Below are 22,070 nucleotides of genomic sequence, written 5' to 3'. Positions count from 1 at the left end.
AGTTTGTTTAGAAATCATGTTAGATATGAGAAACAGCTGTAGTTAGACTGGGCCTGAGCACCCTAAAGGTATCCATCAACTAAGTCTCACTGGCAACCATAAAGGGCCAGTTTTATTTACCTATTAATACACTACATTGTTATTAATAATCCACATTTGATTTTAGAATAAACTGAGATTTACTGAAAAATTGCAATGATGGTACAGAGGGTTCCTGTAAACCACTCACCCATTTTCCCCTTTCTGTTAACACCTTATAATACAATCATCCATTTGTTAAAACTAGGAAACCAACATAGGTACAACTAACTATATTCTGGTCTTCATTCCCATTTCCCTACTTTTCCCACAAATGGCCTTTTCATGTTCCAGGATCCCATTCAAAATACCATATTACATTTAGTAGTCTTGTCTCCTAAGTCCCTCTCTGGTCTATGACAATTTCTCAGTTTTTCCTTTTTTTTTTTTTTTTTAATTAACTTGACAGCTTCTTCAGGTATTTTCTAGGATACCCGGGTTTTCTGATGTTGTCTCAAGGTTAGACTGGGTTCACTGGTTTTTAAGGAGGAATATCATGGAGGTGAAGTGCCCTTCTCCCTACATCAGGGTGCATGCTAGAAACTTGGTTTATCACTGATGGTATTAACTTTCATCTGGCTAAGACAGTCAGTATTCACTAGGTTTCTCCACAATAAAGTGATTTTTCCTTCTTTTCTGTATTCTTTGGAAGCAAGTCACTAAGTGCTGCACACACTCAAGGGAAGTTGGGGATTATGTTACAATTCCTTTTTAAAATCTTCAGTTTTGTATGCAATTTATACTGCACATCATATATCAGCTCATCTCTTCATTATTGCTTTTCCAGTAAATACCAGAGACTGAGAAAGGGAGACCCTGAGAGCATCTTCTGCATTAAAGGTAATGATCCCGGCTCCCGAATGCTGGGAGGGAAAGGAGACTGCAGGAAGGATTTGTATCTGGGATAGAGAGGTTTGCAAACTTGGTGAATTATGCCTAGAGAGTTTTTGTAAGTTATGCTCTATTTTTCCTCTGAGGTCCTTACCACCTCTAATCTATGCCGCATCTGACCCACCGACCCTGGCCCGAAGCCGAACAGGGATACCCTGCAGATGCAGGCTGGAGGGAGGAAAGGATCTTCTCCGCCGCGGATGTGTATCCGCTGCCGGCGGGAGAGTAACTGGGCAATTTATGGGGCGGGGCGGCCGGAGGTAAGCCCCGCCCCCTGGCCCGAGAGGGGGCCGCCCGCTCCGGCGGCGCCCCGCCTCCCCCGGCCCCGCCCCGGCCCGCGGCCTCTGCGGCCCACTTCCGGGTCGCGCTCCGCCGTCCGCCGCTGCGCGGGCCTGTGGAAACCGCCCCCGCGCCCCGGCCTCCCCGCGCCGCCGGGTCGCTGGTGGAGCCCACGGCGCGCGCCTCTCCCGGACCCTGCAGGGTACGGCCCTTCCTTTACTTCTCACCCCTACGGGTCTGTTTCCCCCCTGGGTGCTGGGGCCGGGCCTGGGGCGAGCGCCGCGCTTCGGGGAGCCTAGGCGCGGGCTGAGGTCCCGGCCGCCCGCCCCACGCCGCGGGGCTTCCTGGGGACCCCGAAAGCAGCCTACGTGGCGCGGGCGCCGCCTCTGCACCATCGGGCCGCGGGGCGCGCGGCGTCTACCGGCGTGCGCGGCGTAGGTTTACACCGAGGTGCCTGCAGGCTGCCTGCCTGCAGCTCCGCCTGGGCCGCCAGCCCCCTGGACGTGGTGCGCCTGTGCACGCCGGCTTCATTTCCCTCTGGCAGCCGGCGGGGCTCTGGCCAGTCAGGCCGGTGTCTGCAGGACTGCCATCACGTACCCGGCAGCTACCCTGTTTCTACGTCGAGGGGTGTCCTTAGAGTGTAATGTGATGATAACCATCCCCTCGGCCTCCTTGTCAACCCGTTTGCCGTGGGCATGGTTTTGGGTTCCCTTGATAGTTCCCCACATGCTCATGGCCACAAAGCCTCGGACTGCATTCGCTGATTGAAATATACGAATAGTTAGAAAGCAGAGGTGATACGGACCTGTGGTCAGGTAGTTGTATTGGCAGGATGCCGTGGCTGATTTATGCCCTGGAGAATTCCCTAACGGCGGCTGCAGCGATGGGTCTGTTCCAGGACACACGCTGCCTTTACTGCTTCCTGTTGTGCACTCCTTGTCTTCCTAAATTCAGAATATAGGCACATTTTATGCTGAAAGCGCACTGCGTGCGTCTGTCGTCTTACACTACAACATCGTACCTGTTGGTTAAGTGGAGGTAGATTTTCCTGCTGCATCAACGCTCCTACAACGCTCCTTTATTACTTTGTTTGATATCAAGTTCATGGGGGTAAGGGACAGTGCGTGTCTAGAGGCAGCGGGTGTCACCCCCTAGTAGGCACCCTAATGGTTCACTGAAGTGTATTCTTTCCATTCTGAATGGGTACCAACTCTGAAAAAAAAAAAATGTTCCCAAATCTTAGCTTTTCTGAACCTTGCATTTTCATGTTCTTACCTTCTGTTTTGGGCTTGAAAAATCCAATCCGCCCAGTGTAAACTGGTTAATGTCTTCTTTCTAATGCCATGAAGCAGTAATGCAGTTTTGGTCTTCTGTAAAATGATATCTTAAAATATGGCTAACTCATTTACTTTCAAATATGATCTATGAACAAAAACTACCTCTCTTTCTTTACTGTTTTAGGCTCATTGCCTAATTTTCTTAATTTTCCTGTGATCAGCCTTCACCTTAACTCGATGGAGCTGACCCTGGCGTCCTTATAAGACCTTTTGCCATATGAATCGTGTATATAAAAATCCACCTGTTTTCTCCTGTTACTTTCAATGAAGACATTTTAATCTTCATATTTAAATCTTTAACCCACCTCAACTATTCTGTAGTGTGAGGAAGGAAGGCTCTAACTTTTTTTTCCCAAACTTGTTAGCCATTAACCCCACTATCATCTGTTGAATTCTGTTTTCCCTTACTGATAACAAATACTATATTTATCCTGGGCTCTAACTCGTGTCTATTCTTGGGACTTTTTCTGAACTGTTCAGTGACCTGTGACTTTCTATACTTACGTTGCTGTTGGTACTTTAGCTTTATAATATGTTTTAATGTCTCATGATCCAAACAGTGCCTGGCATAGTAAACCACTAAAATTTTGGAAATGAACACTTTTATTGGGGTAAGCTGATTTCCTTTTTTACTCCTTTCCCTTCTTTAAGTTTCTTGTCTGTTCTTGAAGTTATTATTTTTTAGCTTGCCTTTCCCATGTTCATTTGAATGTTAGCCATTGTTAAATAAATCCCTCTTCTTATATCTGAGGGCTCATCTTGTAGCCTTTCTCCTCAGATAGAGAAGCAGCTCAATTCAAAATTTGCATGTCTTTCGACTTTGCGTTGTGTGTTAGGAAGTGTAGTGTGTCTTCTCAGCTATGACCGGACTGTCTGTACCTAGTTTCAGTAGCTCTTAAGATTGCCTATAGAAGTGATCTCTGGGACAGCCCCATCTCCATTTTTTTTTTACCATCTTAACTGGACATCCCAACTGGATATAATGAATTTTCAAGTGTTGAAATAGATATTTAGAAATTTTATTAGATTATAAAATAACATATACATTCTTACTAAAAAAGGTCAGGTAGTTTGGAAATAGCCAAAGGAAAAAGTGAAAGTGCTGTGTCCCACCTACCCTGGAACCCCATTTCCCAGAGGTCATCACTACTAATCATTTGTTCTCTCTCTCCTTCCAGACATTAAAAGAAATGTGTATAAGTTCACATTTGTCTCATAAATGGCAGTGTACTATATATAATTTTCTGTAACTTCCCATTAAAATCTTTTTGGCATTTCATTGTAGGAATAACCCAAAATTGTTTAATCAATCCCCTGATGATATTTAGACTATTTCAGGTTTATTTCTACTGCAAACAAAACTACAGGGATCATTTTTGTATGTATGTATTGCAAGTTAGTTTATTTCCTCAGTGTAAACGCTTTGACAATAGCTGAGTCAAAGGCTATATGCATTTTAAATTATGATTGTGCCATATTGCTCTTCAAAAGGTTGTTGTAAGAATAAATTTATATAATTTATAAGAATACTGCTGCTGCCGTATCATTGCCGAACACTGTTGAGGGTCTGAGATTTTAACTTGCGTATAAGCCGGCAGTTTCATAGAAAGTGGCAGAAAATGTGAGGCTCCTGGGTCAGAGACAAAGCGCAGTAGTAACAGTAGCCAGAGCATTATCATTTTCTTGTGCCACTTCCTGGAGCCCCAGTTTCTGCAGGGTAATGTGATGAGGGCTGGGTGAAGTTACCATGTGCAGTAAAATGCCGGATAGTAAACAAGCCTGCTCTCTGCTCCCAGGGAAATCTCTCTGCCATGGATGTTTGCTGTATAGACACCTATAAAAGGTAATCCTAAACCAAGGCCAGAGGTGCTCCTGCTTTGTAAGACATGCAGAATGTGAGCAGCTTGAGTAGCATTGACTCAAAACATCACTAAGATGATGTAATCATTTTTTGTATTTTAGTAATTTTCTGGATGAAAAATGCTGTTTTAATTTTTTTATTTCTTTGGTTCTTAATAGAGTGGAATATCTATAAATGTTTTTTGGCCATTTGTATTTTTTTGTTACTTACCTGTTCATATTCTTTGCTTTGTTTTTTGTTGAGGTGTTCCTCTTTTTCTTATTGACTTGTGATAGCTCTTTATATGTAGTGGCTATTAATGATGTGGTACATCATTTACTAGTATTTTTTCATAGTCTATTCTTTTAATGCTGTTTCTGGGGACTTCTGCTATATAGAAATCTTGGTAATATTTGTTGTCAGTTCTGTTATTCTCTTCCTTTATGACCTCTGAGTTTCCACCCCAAAGTCATTAATATTTTGTACATATTCTCTTATTGGGTGTTTTGTATCATATATTTAGTTTTTTTTTAAAAAAATGGTTGCTATGATAATATTCTAAATTTACTTTTAAAATGGTCTGAACGTTTTCCCAAAACATTTATTTTGATAAGCTGTCCTTTCCCTGTTGCTTGAATGTGACACATTTATTATACTACGTAGCTATTTGTTGTTTTCTCAAAACTGAAAAACCAGTAAGCAAAATGTCCTCTACTGCTGTGACTGAATTTGGTTGAGTTCATCCTTATTGATTAGTAAGTTCAATTGTTCTTAGTAGTTTTACTCTTAAATATAAAATACCTTCTTTCAATGATTAATGATTTTTGCCTTGGAGTCTGCACTGCCTGGTATTCCTGTTGCCATCTTTGTCAGTTTGTGTGTACCAGATAGATCTTTATTGCCTTATATTTATTTTTAGTCATTCTGCATCATTTGGCTTTACTTGCCTCTCTTGTATACATGAAACATCCTATAGTTGGACTTTTATTGTTCCCTCCATTCCCCCCTTCCCAATTGGAAAGTTTGTATTTTTTGCATTTTTTAAAACTTTCTTTTGGGGATAATTATAATTCACATGCAAATATAAGACATAATATAGAGAGATTCTGTATACACTTCACCCAGTATCTGCTTGTGATAACATTTTGCATGACTATAATGCAATATTACCCCCAGGAATTCCACAGACCTTACTCAGATTTCGTAAGTTTTACATTAACTTGTGTGGGGTGTGTGTATGTGTGTGTGTGTGTGTGTGTGCTTAGTTCTCTGCAATTTTATGTAGGTCTTGCGACCACACCATAGTCTAATCCAGAACAGTTCCATTACAAGAGTTCTTTGTGCCAAAGGGTTTATCTTTTAATAAGAAAATTTAACCTATTCATATTTACGCTTTTCCTTTCTCCCCTGCAAGTCTGGAAATTTCTAAAATCATTTACAACTGACTATGTTGCCCTTACACCTCCATTTAATAAGGTGAGACCTTGACTCCTTGCTTCTTTACATTCTTGGTTTTACTAACTTGATTTCTTTTTTAAATTACTAATATTTTTTTCCCCCAACTATCCTTCTGAACTTTACCAGTACTGTATCTTTAATGATTTAGATTTAACTATAAAGCGACTGGTTACTTGAATATAATGTCTTCACCCTTGAAAAATTAGTTGTTTTTGAAGCATTATGGAAAGTACATTTGCATTTCCAGTAATATTTTTCATTTTGTTGTTGCTGGTTTTTCTATGTGAATAAGTTGGAGGCAGTTTTTTCTTTAGAATTTCTGAAATATTACATTATCTTTTAGCATTTCCTTGAATTTTCACCAGCTTCAGTCTTCTTGAATTCATTTTATATAAGTACTAAGTTTCTTGTATTTGTGTTTTATATCACTTAGCGTTTTTTTCATTTTATTTTAAAATTTATGTTGGCCACCATGTTTTTTAATTTCAAAGATTACAAAATTTTAAAATTATACTTGTTTTATGAATTTTATACTCTATTAATTCACACTAAAGATGATAATTATTTTAAAACTATTCTTCCATTAACTTTTATTGGAGACTATTTGCCCTAATTGCCCAACTTGTTTCCCTGTCTTTAGGATGGCTAATTCTACTCATGTGTGTAAATGCAGATCTGTAGTGGCTGATTTTTTTTTTCCTGGTCAGGAATCTCTGTGAAATCATGAAAGTCACTATTCTCTTTTTCAGACAGGTAGTTTCCTGAGGCCACATGAGTGGTGGCACCTGTGTGATCGGGCTTTGCCCTGGGTGTAACGAATGGCAGGACCTGCCCGCTAATAGATGTCTCTCAGGGTGTGCTGGTCAGGTACAGTCTGATAAGCTAGGACACCCATAAACGAGCTGATACTGGGGTATCAAATCTCCAGCTTGACTCTGTTTTGGTCCTAAACAAAGACTGAAAATAAAAGCATACAGAACAGGATTCTTTGGGTGGTTCTTTGTAATTCCTGGAGTCAGCCTCTGTCTTCTCCCTGAATTCCTTGGCAGTCGCTTATGTGTTTGCCTTCACTCTAGTCGTGCCTTTTGCAGAGTATCATATAAACGAAGTCGTATAACATGTAGCCTTTGGGTGTGGCTTCTTTCACTTAAAAAATCATTAAAAAATTCAGCTATGCTACTGTCTGAATCCATGATTCATTCCTTTTTATTACTGACTGGCATTTTTTTGTATGGATGTATCACTGTTTATCCATTGACCTGTTGAAGACATCCTGGATGTTTCTGGGTTAGTGTGATTATAAATAAATCTGCTATAAACATTTGTGTGCAGGTTTTTGTTTGAATATATTTCCAGTACACTTGAGTAAATAACTAGGAGTGGGATTTGGTGGATGTTTTGGTAAGGATATGTTGAATTTTACAAGAAAATGCTAAAGTGTTCCAACGTGGTGATACCATTTTGCATTCCCACTGAAAGTGTTTGCAGCATCCATTTTGGTATCATCTTAAGATTTGATTAAACTGTAATTAACTCTTCCCAGATTGAAGATATTAAATACTATCTTTGCCAGGGTTTACCCTTTTGAAACAGTGCTTGATACTCCTCTTAAGTAAAATGTTTGCTGGGATACACAAAAAATATGCCACGAAAATGATAAATTGGGCTTAATAAAAATTGAAAAGTTTTGTGTTTAAAGTTACTATCAAATGATGAAAAGGCAGACAGACTGTGAGAAAATATTCACAAAATGTACAGCTGGTAAAGATCTTGTGTCTATAATGTATAAAGAACTTTTATAACTTAGTAATAATAATAAAAAAAAAACCCTGATTTTAAAAATAGACAAAATAGACATTTAATTAAAGAAGATACAAATAAGGACATGAAAAGATGCTTCATTACTAGTAACCAAGAAGTGCAAATTAATTAAAACCACAAGATATTACCACCCAGCCACTGGATTGACTAAAGACTGATAGTATTAACTATTGGTGAGGATGTGAGGAACTAGAACTCTCATATATTGCTTGCAGGAATGTAAAATGCTACAGCCACTTTGGAAACATTTTGCTACTAGAAACAACTCAAATGTCTATCAGCAGGTGAATGGATATGTCCATTAATGGATATGATTCAGCAATAAAAAAGAACAAACTACTGATGCACATAACAAGGATGAATATCAAAGATATGCTGAAGCAAAATGAACTAGGCACAAAGGAATATGTGTATTATTTCGCTTATATATAACTCTAGAGTAAAGGACAATCTGATTTATAGTGACAAGAAGCCAGTCAGTTTTTACCTGATGCAGGGAGTGGATGGGCAATTGCGAGGGGCTCTAGTGAACCTCTTGGGCAATGGAAATATTTTATATCTTGTTTTTTTATAGTAGTTACATTGGTATGTGTCCTAAAACATAGTGAACTGTACACTTAAAATGGAGTACATTTTTGGAATGCAAATTATACCCCACACTTAATTTAACAGTATTACACCATGTTAGTTAATTGTTTTTTTAGCATAAATGGATAGCAATGCCATACCTAGGATTGTGCAGATGGAGTTTTAGGAAGGCTAACTGTAAATTCAGTGTATTTTTATTAGGTAAAGTGCTCTTTATTTTAATGTACAAAAATGTATAAGCTAGTATTTGGCTAAAGTAACTTCATATTTACTTTGTGGTTTTAAGAGCTGGAGAGATTTTTTTCCTTCTCTTCAGAGAGTCCATTAGAATTACCTTCAGCAATATAGCTCCGATTTTTAATATTTTTAGGCTTTAGTTAAATATATATTATGTATCTACTAAAAGTTTAGGGTTATTCTAAATTCACATTTCTTCTCATTCAGGTGGTTTTTTCTCACCTATCATTAAACAAATGAAGAAGGGGGTAAAATACAGATAAAGCAGCATAGTGGCATCTGTATTTATAGTGCTTTGGATTATCATACATGTTATTAGAAACATGCCCCTCCTTGTCACTTTGTGAGATAGTACCTTGGGCAGGAAGAGGGTTTCCAGATCCATTGTATCAAATCACCATATGCTTATCCTACATCTGCTTTTTTTGGAAAACATTGACTCCTTAATTCGTTTTACTTGCTACTAAAGAATGTTTATGAAATATTTCGTTAAGTTTAGATATACTTGTTAAAGAGAATCTAGGGAAGAAAGAGGAGAGAGAAAACATTGTGCAGAAATAACCATTAACAATTTCTAGTTTAAATTGATTCTAAATCTCCTCCCTTGTTTTCTGGCAAGTTCATCCCTAAGTACCTGCTTACCCTCACCATTTGTTCTTAACTCAGTGGAAAATTTGAAGAGCCCACTGAGTTCCATACTTCTGGTATTTTTGAAGCCTACTTTGATTCCTGGAAGAGAGAGAAGTACTGTTTGCCTATTTGGTTTTCAAGATTTTTCCTCAGCCATTAGGTTTTTCTTTCTGGTTGGTTCCCCTGCCTTCTGCTGCTGCTTTGTTTGCCTGGGTTTTGCATCACTGAAGCTGGATGGGGGGCTCTGCACTCCCTGTTCACGCACTTGGTTCAGTTAAGAATGCTACCTATTCAGTCCATATTGGGGCCTTGTTGATTAAAAACTGTAACCATAAAAAAAAGTCTTAACTGAGGAGAATTTCCTTAGAGGAAGAGAGAGGCACATAAAGTCTTACCAGTCCATCCCAGTATCCTTACTGACACAGTTACATTACTTCAGTATAGTACATTGGAATGTAAATAATTATGATGGAGAAACAGTATCAACCTGTCTTTTGACCCTTGCTCTTATTTTATTGCCCCTCTCTTGGCCTGTCTCTTCCCTCTTCTCTTAGGCTATCCATTTTTTTAAGAACTTCTTATCCATCCATAGTTTTTTCAGTTCCCTGTAACCACCCAGTGGTCTTAACATAGATCTGGAGTGTTTAAAAAAAAAAAGATCATTATATTTGAGAAATAGCTCTCTTTTATCTCTTCAGTCATCTCTTTCATGAATATCTCTTTAATTTCAATCACAGTTTCTTTGTGACCAAGGTCAAGTCCCTTTCATGTATTCAGGGGTTGCCTTTGTACTAATAGAAGTTACTACTTTTTTACATTTTCTTTGAACAGTAGAATCTCAATATGTATACTATTCCTTATTGGATGGCTTCAAGGAAAGCCATACATTTGATTCTTACCTATTGTGTTTTGGTTTTTATTATCCATTTGCCCCCTCTTTTTCTCTGTATCGAGATATAGAACTTTTTTTGCTTTGTTTTTTTGGTGTATGTGTACCTTAAAGAATCACTGATTTCATTTCTGTGTTTATTTTAATTCTCTCCTTCCATCTACACTGCCAATTTCAAAAACAGAATAAATCTTTATTGAGCATATATTGGCATGTGCTAGGCCCTGGGATATACTTATACTTACACAGTCTCTGAACTTGAGGAATTAGGGTAGAAATTCTCAGCAGGTAAGAAATGGCACGCAAATGTAAGAGCAGAGGAAAAAGTGGGTAGCGGGTAAGGTCTGAACCCGATCTTAAAGCATGGGTAAGAGGGTACCAAGCAGAGGAGGAGCAAGGGCATATTCCAGAGCAGCGCAGCCTCAGTGGAAGACTTGGGAGATGCTGAGGTCAAAAGCACAGGTGTGCTTGAGGGCCAGGGAGATGTGCTGGGGGGGCGACGGCAGGAAGTAGAAGGGAGAAAATGGGTGCCAAGGTATGTGGGATGTTCTTGTGTATCATTTATCAAAAACCAGTGTCCCTTTTTGCAACTTGTATATATTTGAGAATGAAAAGGAAGAAGACCCAGGGAGGAGACTGCAAAGAGGTTGGGTTATCAGAGAGGGGGAAGGCGATAGAAGAGCATGTGGTGACCTAGCAGCCTAGTGGGGGCAGGCGGGAAAGTGGGCTGGTTACGAGTGTCAGCTGCTGCACCAAATTCAAAAACAATTCCACTCTTCTGGATTGATTATTTTCCTCCACGCACCCATGTCTTGGCTTCTAGACTCAACCAGAAGAGTTCTTTCCTCAAAATAGTGTCAGAAGCAATCCAATTTAAGGTTCTCCCTTTTTCCTTGATTTGCTAACATGTTACACACAGTTCATTACATTTTGGTACAATGCTACAAATTTGCCTAAGCCCTCGTTTTTTCTGTCATTTCCTTGACATGTATCTGTGGGCTGTTTTGCAAGTAAGAGTCGTGTCATGACTTGCCTTATTGCTTAGCCTGTTTATCTTTTCCTATATCTCTTCACTTTAATTTGAGAATCGTCTTTTGTGTTCAGCTTGTTTTCCAGGTTCTTTCATCACACTGTGGACCTGGCCTTGGCGCTGTTACCGCTTGAGTTCATTCCTATGGCCTCCTTTTGTTTATTTCGCTTTACCTTCCTCCCTTTTCCTCTGCTGAAGCGCAAGCCCTCTTCCCCGCAGTTCCTGCCATCCTGCTTCTCTTCGCCTCATCGCCTCCCCATCTCACTTCAAATCTCAGTAGTAAACATATGTTCTCCCTTGTCTGTACCTCTTAATTTCTCTTTTCCACCGTTATTGCTTTCTCTGTAATTGTATTATTTAACTTTGTTAAGCATTCTATAATATGAAAGACGTAGTTGAAAATAAAGTTGTATTATAATAAAATCATGTCGTGTACAGCTAGTTGTTTCCCAAGGAGTACAAAAGTCTCGTGATACAATTTAAAATGCCAGTTGTTTTGTGTTGATTATGTTGGTGTAAAAGTTCAGTGTGTTGCAGAGAATTTCTTACCATGTAATTATTGTTGATAAGTGGTTGGATTAAATTAATGAAATAAAAATCCTATTTCTAACTTTTTGTTAAATGAAATATAATATTTTTATATGTTCTGAGAATCCTTAGAATTAAAGTAGCATTTTGAATGAATTGGAAAAGAAAATGTCTTCCCAAGGTGTATTTCATCATCACCCTTTTGGATAAATTTAATGTAACAGACTAATATTTATTTTTTTGCACCAGGTGGGAAAAATCATTTTGTCTTTGAGTCCCATTCTCCTCCTGAAATAGAGTAATTGTATCTTTTGCATTTGGTGGCTTACCCATTGGGATATTCACTGGCTGTCACACATTGCCCCCACGCCTTGGCAGAAGTCCAGATGGTACATGGACAGTGTGGACCTCTGCACTGGTGATCGCTGCCCACGTGTGAGTCCTGAGACGCTGGCTGGTTCCCTTTACAGCTTCACTTCCCAGGGAAAAGTGGAGCGAGTTCTCCTTTTTCTCCATATGTTCCTCCCCACTCCCCAAACACTCTTATGTATCATCTTAGCTGACTGGAAGTTGAGGATCAGTAAAGGATGTTAACAGTGGACTTGCACATCTCCCTTTTTTATATCTGTGCCTTGTTTATTTTCAAAAACAGGTTTCAACTTCATTGCATATTTCCAAATAGTATGCTGGCAAAAGAATAAATATATCTGCTTTTTCAGTGTACTGTACACTGCTTTTCCTTCTGAGAAAAATTTCTTTTGTCATTTTTAACTTCATCTCAGCAAAAATTAACCCAAAAGATCATTGTTACCTATAGTTGGAAAAAAAGTATCCCTTTGCATTTCTCTTCTACACAGAAGTTTGAAAAATAATATGTACATTTACAGTTGATAACTCACTTTTATATAAGTTGGCTCAATGCAAAATTTTATTTAACTGTAACATAGATTAAAAAGTGATAATGCCCATTGACAATTTTGCTGGTTTTGATATTATCCCATAGGTACAATGGTAAAAGCTGGCTGGGAGCAGTTGTAAAGTGTGTGGCTTGGCATGTCAAGTAGAATTTGACTTTCACAGCGTGTCTCAGTCTTTTTGCCCAGAATGATTGTGGAAGTTCACATGGATGATGATATGTTATTTTGCCGATGTTTCTTTGGTTTTATAAAACTTTTACTTTCTGATAGATTCAGTTCTGTGAAGAAAGTTAAAGGTGCTCAGCTGAGGCCATTTATAAACTTTGGGGTGAGAGGCAATGTTCAAAGATTATACAGACTCATTGGTCCACCTTCACAGGTAGTCTTCTATCCTTCCCTTGAAGATACCCAGGAGTAAAACCTCCACATTCTCCAAATCACCTGATCGGTTAATTGCATTAGATACTTTTACATTGTTCTTTATCTCCCAAATTTCATTTATCCAGGTTAAGTTTATTTCATTAATTTTCTTTTAAGAAAGAGAAGGACCAAGTGACTTCTTTGGAAAACTACCCTGTTTAACTTAACCTGGGGGCCTGTTTTGAAATAAAGGATACATGGTAAGAGAAAGAGCCACAGCATTTCAAATTTTGGTGATAAAGATTTGAGATTTGTGCAGTTGTAAAACAGTATTTTTGATAGACATATACTTGTGATAGGTGAAATGTTTGAACAGAGAAGTGATATACTAGGTAACTGTATTTCCCCACATTTATAACGTGACCTGCACTCCAGCCCTTGGTGCCGTATATCCTGAGGTGAGTCTGATGTGTTATTCATGATACATTTATCCCTAGGAACATGGGCTGCAGGAACCCCTTATTTATTTTCATACAGGCTTTGTTACTCTCCAGAAAAAGCCTTAAGCAGATGGTTGTGTTATTCCTTGTTCCTGGGGTGCAGGTTCCCCCATTTCGTGAGTCTTCCTACCGACTGCCCATCATCGGGGCTCATTTCCTCCCGTGGTCTGTAGTTTTTACTGTGATGTGTCTTCAGTTAGGGTTAGTCTGTCCTGTGTTCTGGAAATGTCCGTGCAGAGAGGTTCCACATCTGCCCCCACCAGGCCTGAAAGTTCCATCAGCTCAGCACTACTTCTTTTAAAAATGTTTGGCTTGGGGTTGGGATAGGAACTCCAAACTATGCCCCTTAGGCCTCTGATTTCCCTCCGGTGAACCTTCCCCAGTTGTGTAAGTTGGTGTCATGTCTTCTTGGACTTCCAGGCCAGTGAGCTAAGTTTTCATATTCCTGGTTTCAGTAGAGGTTGATCCTACCTTGGGCCTTATGAAAGACCTACATGTGATCTCTGGCTTGAAATAACCTCTTGGTCTAGGTGTTAAAAAAAAGCCCCTTATAACCATTAGGCCTGTAACTGGTTCTTCGAATCATATTAGCTTCAGCTCCTGTTTTCTGCTCTTTAACTTTCCTATTTGTTTTTCACTATGGGTTTTCCTTACTTGTTTCAAGCTCAGCTCTATATTTATTGTTTTACTGGTTATATTTTGTCAAGCATTTCAGTGTGTTTGGATCTGGCTGGGATTGAGAGGCAGAAAGATGCTGTTAAGTAATTTAAATTATTTTAGACCCATATTGGTTTTTGTTTGCTTATGACCTTTATATCAACATGTCAAATATTCTGTGCTTCCTATGTACTGAATACTTTGAGAAATGAAGATCTTTAACTAGGTTCTCACCTTTAAGAAACTAGTCCTAAGACAGACCCTTGTGGAGCTGGGATTTATATCTAATACAAAGGTGGTGCCAGTAGGTGCTGAAACATAAGCCTGCTTATGTGGAATAAAGTGGTTGGAAAAGGAATGATAGAGGTAGTGAGACTTACAGTAGAAAGTGAAGGGTATTTAGAAGTTGATTGAATTTCCTGGGTTAGACAAGAAGAGCTGGGTTTAGCTTAAGAAGAGCCTTAAAACATCAAACCAAGGAATTTAGATTTTTCTTGTAGGTAAGATAAAAGCATTGGGTCTTTTTGAGGAGAAGAGACATTTAATATTTTATCATCTTAGTACTAATGTTTGAAAGTCTAGCACATTGCTAAACAAAAGTTGGTACATTCCTCTTCTTTTACTTAGGAGAAGTTAAACTCAAGATTTTATGGGTACAAAGATGAGTATGCTTAATATCCTTGTTCAAAGAGACAAGAGGTTATCTACTCAGTGGGGACGGAGGTCAGGCCTGTATTGTAAAGTAGAAGAGCTGGTGGGGGATAATGACAGTCACCCAGAGAGCCCAGGCTTCTCTTTGTTGTTAAAGGTTACAACTCATCCACATTTTTTAAAAAACACTGTTTGGTCCCAACAACATATGTCTGCTGGCATAGTTTGACCCACAAGCTACAGGTTTGCAAACCTTAGAAAAGGTTCACCATTATATACTTATTGCATCCATCTTAAAATTTTTAAAATGCATTAATTAGTCAAAATTATCCAGAAAATTGAGAAAAATGTGACCTGTTCAGTTTGAAAGTTCTTTGTCTAATAAGTAGCTGTTTATCTTTAATAATAATCTTTTTGGAATATTTGATTTCCTAAGTTGGAAACAAAAATATATTCTGAAACTCTTGTCTTACAGGTAAAAGAATGTAACATTTCAACATTTGCAGCTGATATCAGCATGCAATTTTCAGGCCACGTGGATGAGTGCCAACTCTTGCATTTCCTGTGGGTATCCTGTGACCATTCTTTCTAGGGTGAGTGATTTCTAAGAGCAACTGGCCACAAACCAGATGCCAGCCAGCCACGGACTGTTCTAACAAATAATTCTATGAGTTATAAATTAAACACTGTCTGGTGACCTGTGATGTGTAAGGCAGTTAATGTAGTTGGTCTGGATTAACTGGCAGCTCCAGAAAACTGTATTCCTGTAATGTGAAATCTGTACTTAGCATGTTTGGAAGTGAGTAATACTTGACAACAGGGAATTGTTTGTTAAAATGTGAAATTCCATACCTATGATTATTTTGGATCTACAGCAGTCTTGTAGTGGTTCACCATGTATTTTAAATAATTTAGTTTTTAAAGTTCAAGGACTTAGTATTTCTTGAAAGGTAGTTATAACAGTGTAGAAAGTTGAGTTTTTCAGACCACACATCTTCCATTGCCTTATAATGCCAGCGTTGCTTCCCGTGTAGCATAAAATTATGTACATTTTCAATATTTAGGTTTCTTAAAAATATATTAGATAAATTATGCCAGAGATTCACATTTACAGGGAATTTTGTTTTTTTCGGTTTCATTCTGGAAAATTACATTGGTTAAAAAGCCTGTTTATCCATGCCTCTTTTTTCTGCTTATTTAAATTATTTTACTTCACCAAGCCATTCATTTTTTTAGAACATCCTTCAAAGAGTTCATTCTTCTTACTGAGGACACCTGACCTTTTGAAGCTTCATAATTCACATCTAGATGTCACCAGTCTTTCCCATGTTAACAGTTCTGACTATGGTTTATTATATATGCCTTCGGCGCCGAGCCAGGACAGCTGCAAGAGGAGAAGTGATGCACAGCCATAGAACTGTAGAATCAAACAGCCGGACTTCCCCTCTCAATGCAGAGGTGGTCCAGTATGCAAAAGAAGTAGTGGATTTCAGTTCCCATTATGGAAGTGAGAATAGTATGTCCTACACCATGTGGAATTTGGCAGGTGTACCAAATGTATTCCCAGGTTCTGGTGACTTCACTCAGACAGCTGTGTTTCGAACCTATGGGACATGGTGGGACCAGTGCCCTAGTGCTTCCTTGCCATTCAAGAGGACGCCCCCTAATTTTCAGAGCCAAGATTATGTGGAAATTACTTTTGAACAACAGGTGTATCCTACAGCTGTTCATGTTCTGGAAACCTATCATCCTGGAGCAGTCATTAGAATTCTAGCTTGTTCTGCAAACCCCTATTCCCCAAGTCCACCAGCTGAAGTAAGGTAAGACTCGTATTTTAAAGACCATGTTATATGGCTGAATGGTTTGGTTGTTTTAGTGTTGGAGGTCTTTTTTATTGGAAGCATTCTTTTAAGTAATGTAAACAAATTTTATTTTAAAAATTTCCTTAGTTTTCTGATAGGGAAAAAGATTACACATGTAAAGATATAATGCATTCTTTATATATACCTCTAACACCTTACACCATAATTTTCATAGATCATGAGACTTGTGTGTCACAGAATTTACTATAAGCAAAAAGCTGATTTGAACTAGTTGGAATATGGGCCAATCTGAGAAGTTAGTAGGAAATATGGCTTCTAATATATTTTCAAACAGGCATTATGTTACTGCTTTTAAATACTTTGAGTAACATAAAGTAGACCTATCAAGTGATCCTTTAGAGGAGGTCCTTAGGGCATTAGCTTTTTAGTTTGTAATAAGCATATTCATTTAACAATAATTAGTGTTGCCTTAAGTAATTCATGCATTTTCCCTAAAAGTCTATTTATTTACATCCTTAATTCGCATAGTGGTGCCTCTGTCTCTCTTATTTTTATAGTTCAGCCTCTTTATTTTTTAAGTACAATTTTTTGACTGGGTAATATATTCACATGGTTCAATGATCCAAAAAAGAACCTAATGCAGTCTCATATGTACCCTGTTCTCCGTGTGCCTAGGACTCACCCCCACCTCTCAAAGAAACCACTTTGATCTACTTTCTTTGTATCTTTCCAAAGTTTCTTTATGCAGATATACACAAATACAAGTATATTTTTATTTTCTTTATATACAAAAATATACTGTTGTGTACCATATTTGTTTTGTTTAGTAGTATGTATTGGATCTTCTCAGGTAAGTGCAAACATCTTCCTCATTCCTCTCCACAGTTGCTAGTAATGCGTGGTGTATGTGTACCCCAACTTACTACCCACACCTCTGTTGTTGTTGTATTTAGTTGTTCCCATATTTTTGCTATTGTAAACATTAATGCAGCGAAGAACCTTGTCATGAGTCACTTCACACATGTGCAAGTATGTGTGTGGAATAAGTCGCCAGAAGGATTGCTGGGCTAAGGGTGTGTGCATTTGTTATTTTAATACATAGTGCCACATTTCCCTCCAACGAGGCTCTACCTATTTATAGTCCCATTAGCAATGTATATGCATACATATTTTGCTAAAGCCTCACCTACAGAATGTGTTTAATATTTTTGTCTGCTTGGTAGGTGAAATAGGTTACCTCCTGTTAACTTCAAATTAAAATTCTTTTATCTGTGAGATTGAATGTGTTTTCATATTTAAGAGCCATTTATATTTCCTCCTCCTTGAACTCTCTGATCATATTATTTGCCCCTTTTTCTATTACTGGTTGATATTACCTGGTTTTAGATCTTTGTATCACTGTTTTTCATTTATTCATTAAATATTTTTGTGTCTACTGTGTGCCAAGGCATTGTTCTAGGTATTGGGGATACATCAGTACACAATGAACAAAACAGACAAAAATCCCTACCGTTGTGAAAGCTTATTCTAGCCCCAGGGTAGTTTGTGGGCACCTGTTAAACTGCAGGACCCCAGCTGCTGGTGGGGGAGGAGTGGGGGCCAGGAACAGCTGCCGGCTGGCACACTGCTTCTTTGAAGTCCTTGTCCCCTCAGCTCCAGGGGGATACGTCCCAGCCTCCCAGGAAAAAATGCACAGTACAACTCGAGCTGGGATCTGCTGGTATCATCTTTGTTTGCTCTTTTCAGATGACTTTGATGATTCATTGTGAACAGATTTATTAATGAATCAATTTTTTTAAGTGCAGAAAACAAGTTTCTTTTAATATATAAATCATTTTTTTTCTTTTTCTGAGAGGGAAGAAAGTAGGATGCTTTTAATGTGAGATTTGTTTATTAGACTGTGTCATTCTTTGCCTCCTTCCTACAGTTATCCCCCTTTTTCCTAAAAAGATGAACAAATCAGGGAATGAGATCTATGAAACGTCTAATACCTTTCCTAAGCTGCAATGGAATGTCTGCGTAACTGATTTTGAGTATAAATCATGCTCTTGGGTTCCTAGCTGAGAGTTGAATTGTGTGATAGTGATTGAAATGACAACTTTATTTACAGATGTGTCTCTGTAATTTGCTGCTTAATTAATTTTTAGCTTTATTCCACAGAAAACACTGTGAAATTTTAAGAGAACAAGAATCTAACCAATATATATTATTGCAGAATAGAGAATGTCCTGTTTAATTTCACTGATTATGAAAAAATAGACGTTTCATTGTTGAAAAAACTTGTCGGTAAAGAACCAAAAAATAAAATATACATGAAAAAAACCCTCAGAGTTCTTCTGTCCAGATTCAGCAACTTAGCATTTCAGCAAATTTCTTTAGACAGTCAGAAACATTGATTGAGCACCTTCTCTGCCAGGTCACTGCTGGGAACTAATGTGGTGCGTCTTGTTCTTTGAGTTTACCGGCCAGCTTAGGAGAGGAGCATAGATGACAGGGAACATGTGTTGGTGGAAGGAAAAACTAATCTGTGAGGTTCAGCAGAGTCTTCCCTGAAGAAGTGACTTAACTGAGACCTAAGGGTTGAGTGCAGCTTTAGTTCAGGTGGGAAGGCTCGAGAGAGAACAGCGCAGGTAGAGGTGAAATCGTGAGGTGAGATTTTAGTGTTGGAAGAAGTGAGGCAAACCCAGGGGTGGAGAGAACGAGCTGTTGCAGGCTGCAGCCTGGGGGGGCCACTCTTAGAGTCTGGCTGGTGCTTCCCAGACCTTAGCATCCCATGGAGCTCTTGGGTCCAGTTTCCCAGGAGCAGACAGAGAGAGGAAGAGTCCTGTGTAAATGATTCCTTATGGAAGTGCTCCCGGAGAAAGCTGTAAGGGACGAGGGAGAGCCCTGTGGGGAGGGGAGGAACTTGGAGACTGTGCCGTTTCCTGCGAAGCCCCAGTCACCTGGAGGCAGAGCTGCTGGGGAGTCATCTGTCCTGGGCTGTGTGCCGGCAGACAGGAAGGGGAACGGAAGTCTTCCAGGGACTGTCACTCTCGGGGTGAAGTGGCTCCAGGAGTGCAGCCAGTTCTCTGAAAAAGGCTGTAGGTGGAAGCCGTTGGGGTCAAACAGTAAGCAGATCTGGAGGATGGGCCACCGGAACTGACTGGGAGTTCTGAGTGGACCGCAGGTAGGGAAAAGTTGGCTACAGTGAACTAGTAAACATAATAACAATAATAACGACAACAGCAGTTATTAGAGAACTGATATAGGGTTGTCAGATTATTAACTTTGATTAATGCACACATTAAAAAGGCAAACAAATGAAATACCAACATCATTTATCATCACCATCATTTCGTAAAAGAAACTTAGTTTATACTGAGAAATTAACATGATCAGAATCTTGAGTAATGAAAGGTTGGCGATTCTACATGTACATATGTGCATGTGTATACGTGCATATTCGTATATATACCAGTGTTTTTCATATTTAGCCACGGAAATCTCCATTACACACTATTGACTGGATTATACTGCCCATTTTAATTGAGCGCACAGTTTTCTGCCTAACCTTAGGAGTTAGCAAACCAGAGAAGAGTATCGGAGTAGCTTGGGGATTTCTTTGCAGGAAATGGATTTGTAGTCCCAGAACATTCAAAATTTAAAAACAGTCTTTTCCTGTTTCCTCCCGTTGCATTTCTTTGTTCAGTGAGTGAAGCAGACAAGTTACATTTAGTCCTATAAAATCTCAGTCTTCTGACTTCTTGGCTACTGTCCTGTTAAGAGAAAAGAAAGAAGTATAGTGTAGAATGTCCTGGTGCCGTGAAGGGGGATGTGGGGGGCACTTGGTGAAGAGGGGAGCCTAGTAAACATGATGTCCTTCATGTAATTGTAGATGAATGATACCAAAACAAACAAACAAACAAGCAAACAAGTAAGAATGTCCTGGTGCCGAGGATAAGATCTTAGTGGAAGATGTGGACAAGTCAGAAAATAGGGTAACGCAGGGTAACACCTTGGAAGAGAGGGAGAGACAAGAGGAGGAAAAGAATGACAAGTTGAGATCATATTAAAGAAACTGATTGGATTGAAGTTATTTGGGGATAAAATTTAGTGTTTTATATATATATATATATTTAATGTTATGAGCATTTTTACCATATAATATGGAAGTTAAGAAAGCAGGGAGAAAGAAAGTGGCTGCCACAGAATTTGCTGCCAAAGAAAGTTGCTTAAGCAGTGATTTCACAAACTGGTCATGGTCTGATCCCCTTGACTTTGTGGGCCAAGAAGCGTAATTTTGTCATTTAAATCAGAATTGACTAGACCCTTTGCTGGTTGAATCTTTTTAAAGCAGATGGCAGTTGGTTAGTTCCGATCAGAGTCGGGCTGAGCTGCAGGGAGTGAGTAGGTACACCTGTCAGAATACTTCTTATTTGTTTTCCTTTACTTTCAGCTGGTGAAACCATGTGAGCAAGAGCACTTTCTTTGTGCAGGCTACCAGATATGCTTACTACCCAGGAGAAATTTTGTTCAGAAGAAGCATTTTGTATCCGCGTGTTAGCTTCCAACCTGCATACGTTAGAAAACTTGCTTTCTCTGGTTTCCATTGAGGAACATCTCTTGTCTGCTTGCTGCTTCCTGGGAGCCCTAGAGAGATTTTCTCAGTGGGGTAACAACAGGTCTATTGTCAAGAGACAGCACTGGACGCAGAGTAAGGCCTTCAGTATGGTCTACAGAAAGAGAAGTTAAGTGGACTGGTGAAGAGAATGCTGTTGGTGTTGCCATCGCAGGATTAAGTGTTCCTACTGCAGACTGGAGCACAGCCTGAAAGGAATTCTAGATTGCAACTCGCACATGTGACACTGTAGCCGTAAACCTTACATAGGACATAAGAGTTTGTCAGATTTGGTCCAGTAGATAAATACAGTGTGTGAGCATGTATCGTAAACACATACACACACGGGCTACAGAGGGCATGACTTTAGTAGTTTAATCACATTAACTGCCTTAGGTCTAGAGAAAGTTGGGGCTGTCTTACAGAAAGTGCGTGTGCGTGCACACAAGCAAGTGCATGCACACGTGCGTTTATTTGTACTTGCTTGTTTTCTGACTCATTTTTAAGATTCTGGCTTTAGTTGTTGAAAATAAGACATTGGCATAATCTCTTGTTGGATAAAATAGATATCTTTCTCTTTCTAACTCTGAAATAAAATATTTTAGTTCTTTTAGGGAATTTTAAATGAAAATTCACTTTACGGCAGATATCCCAAAATCAATTTCTGTTGGTCTCATAGTCAACATGAACCTAATTCAAATGGCCGTGGACCCATTAAATAATTTTTCTTCTTATCATTTTTCTTTGTTACTTTTTAGGTTATCAAAAAAAATCAAAATAAACTAATGATATTTGAAAGTTTCTTATATTTAGACATATTTTACAATATTTCAGAAAACTGGTAAGATATTGATACTGTTCTATTTTAAGTATGCTATCATCTTTACACCTTAGGACGTGTAACTAAATAATATAGTTTATGCTATATATGTAGAAGTCAGAAGCAAAAATGATGCTAA

The 22,070-nt window shown here is 38.9% G+C and overlaps 1 protein-coding gene across 4 annotated transcripts in view; it reads left to right on the top strand.

Moving 5' to 3' along the window:
• Window positions 1-1,311: 1,311 nt before the first annotated feature.
• Window positions 1,312-22,070, top strand: part of FBXL4 (F-box and leucine rich repeat protein 4) — a 64,222-nt gene continuing 43,463 nt past the window's right edge. For 3 of the 4 annotated variants that reach the window (XM_036890405.2, XM_036890406.2, XM_036890400.2), the window contains exons 1-3: window positions 1,312-1,450; window positions 15,167-15,284; window positions 15,928-16,511. In XM_036890405.2, the coding sequence (XP_036746300.1) occupies window positions 16,000-16,511 (512 nt within the window). In that variant the 5' untranslated portion in view covers window positions 1,312-1,450; window positions 15,167-15,284; window positions 15,928-15,999. The remainder of the gene's footprint in view (window positions 1,451-15,166; window positions 15,285-15,927; window positions 16,512-22,070) is intronic. The other variant, XM_036890404.2, reaches the window with a different exon arrangement.

The sequence above is a fragment of the Manis pentadactyla genome, chromosome 12 (genome assembly GCF_030020395.1).
Source record: "Manis pentadactyla isolate mManPen7 chromosome 12, mManPen7.hap1, whole genome shotgun sequence".
Classification (NCBI taxonomy): domain Eukaryota; kingdom Metazoa; phylum Chordata; class Mammalia; order Pholidota; family Manidae; genus Manis; species Manis pentadactyla.
Note: the sequence above shows the minus strand (reverse complement) of the source record. Positions and strands in the feature narration are given on the sequence as shown.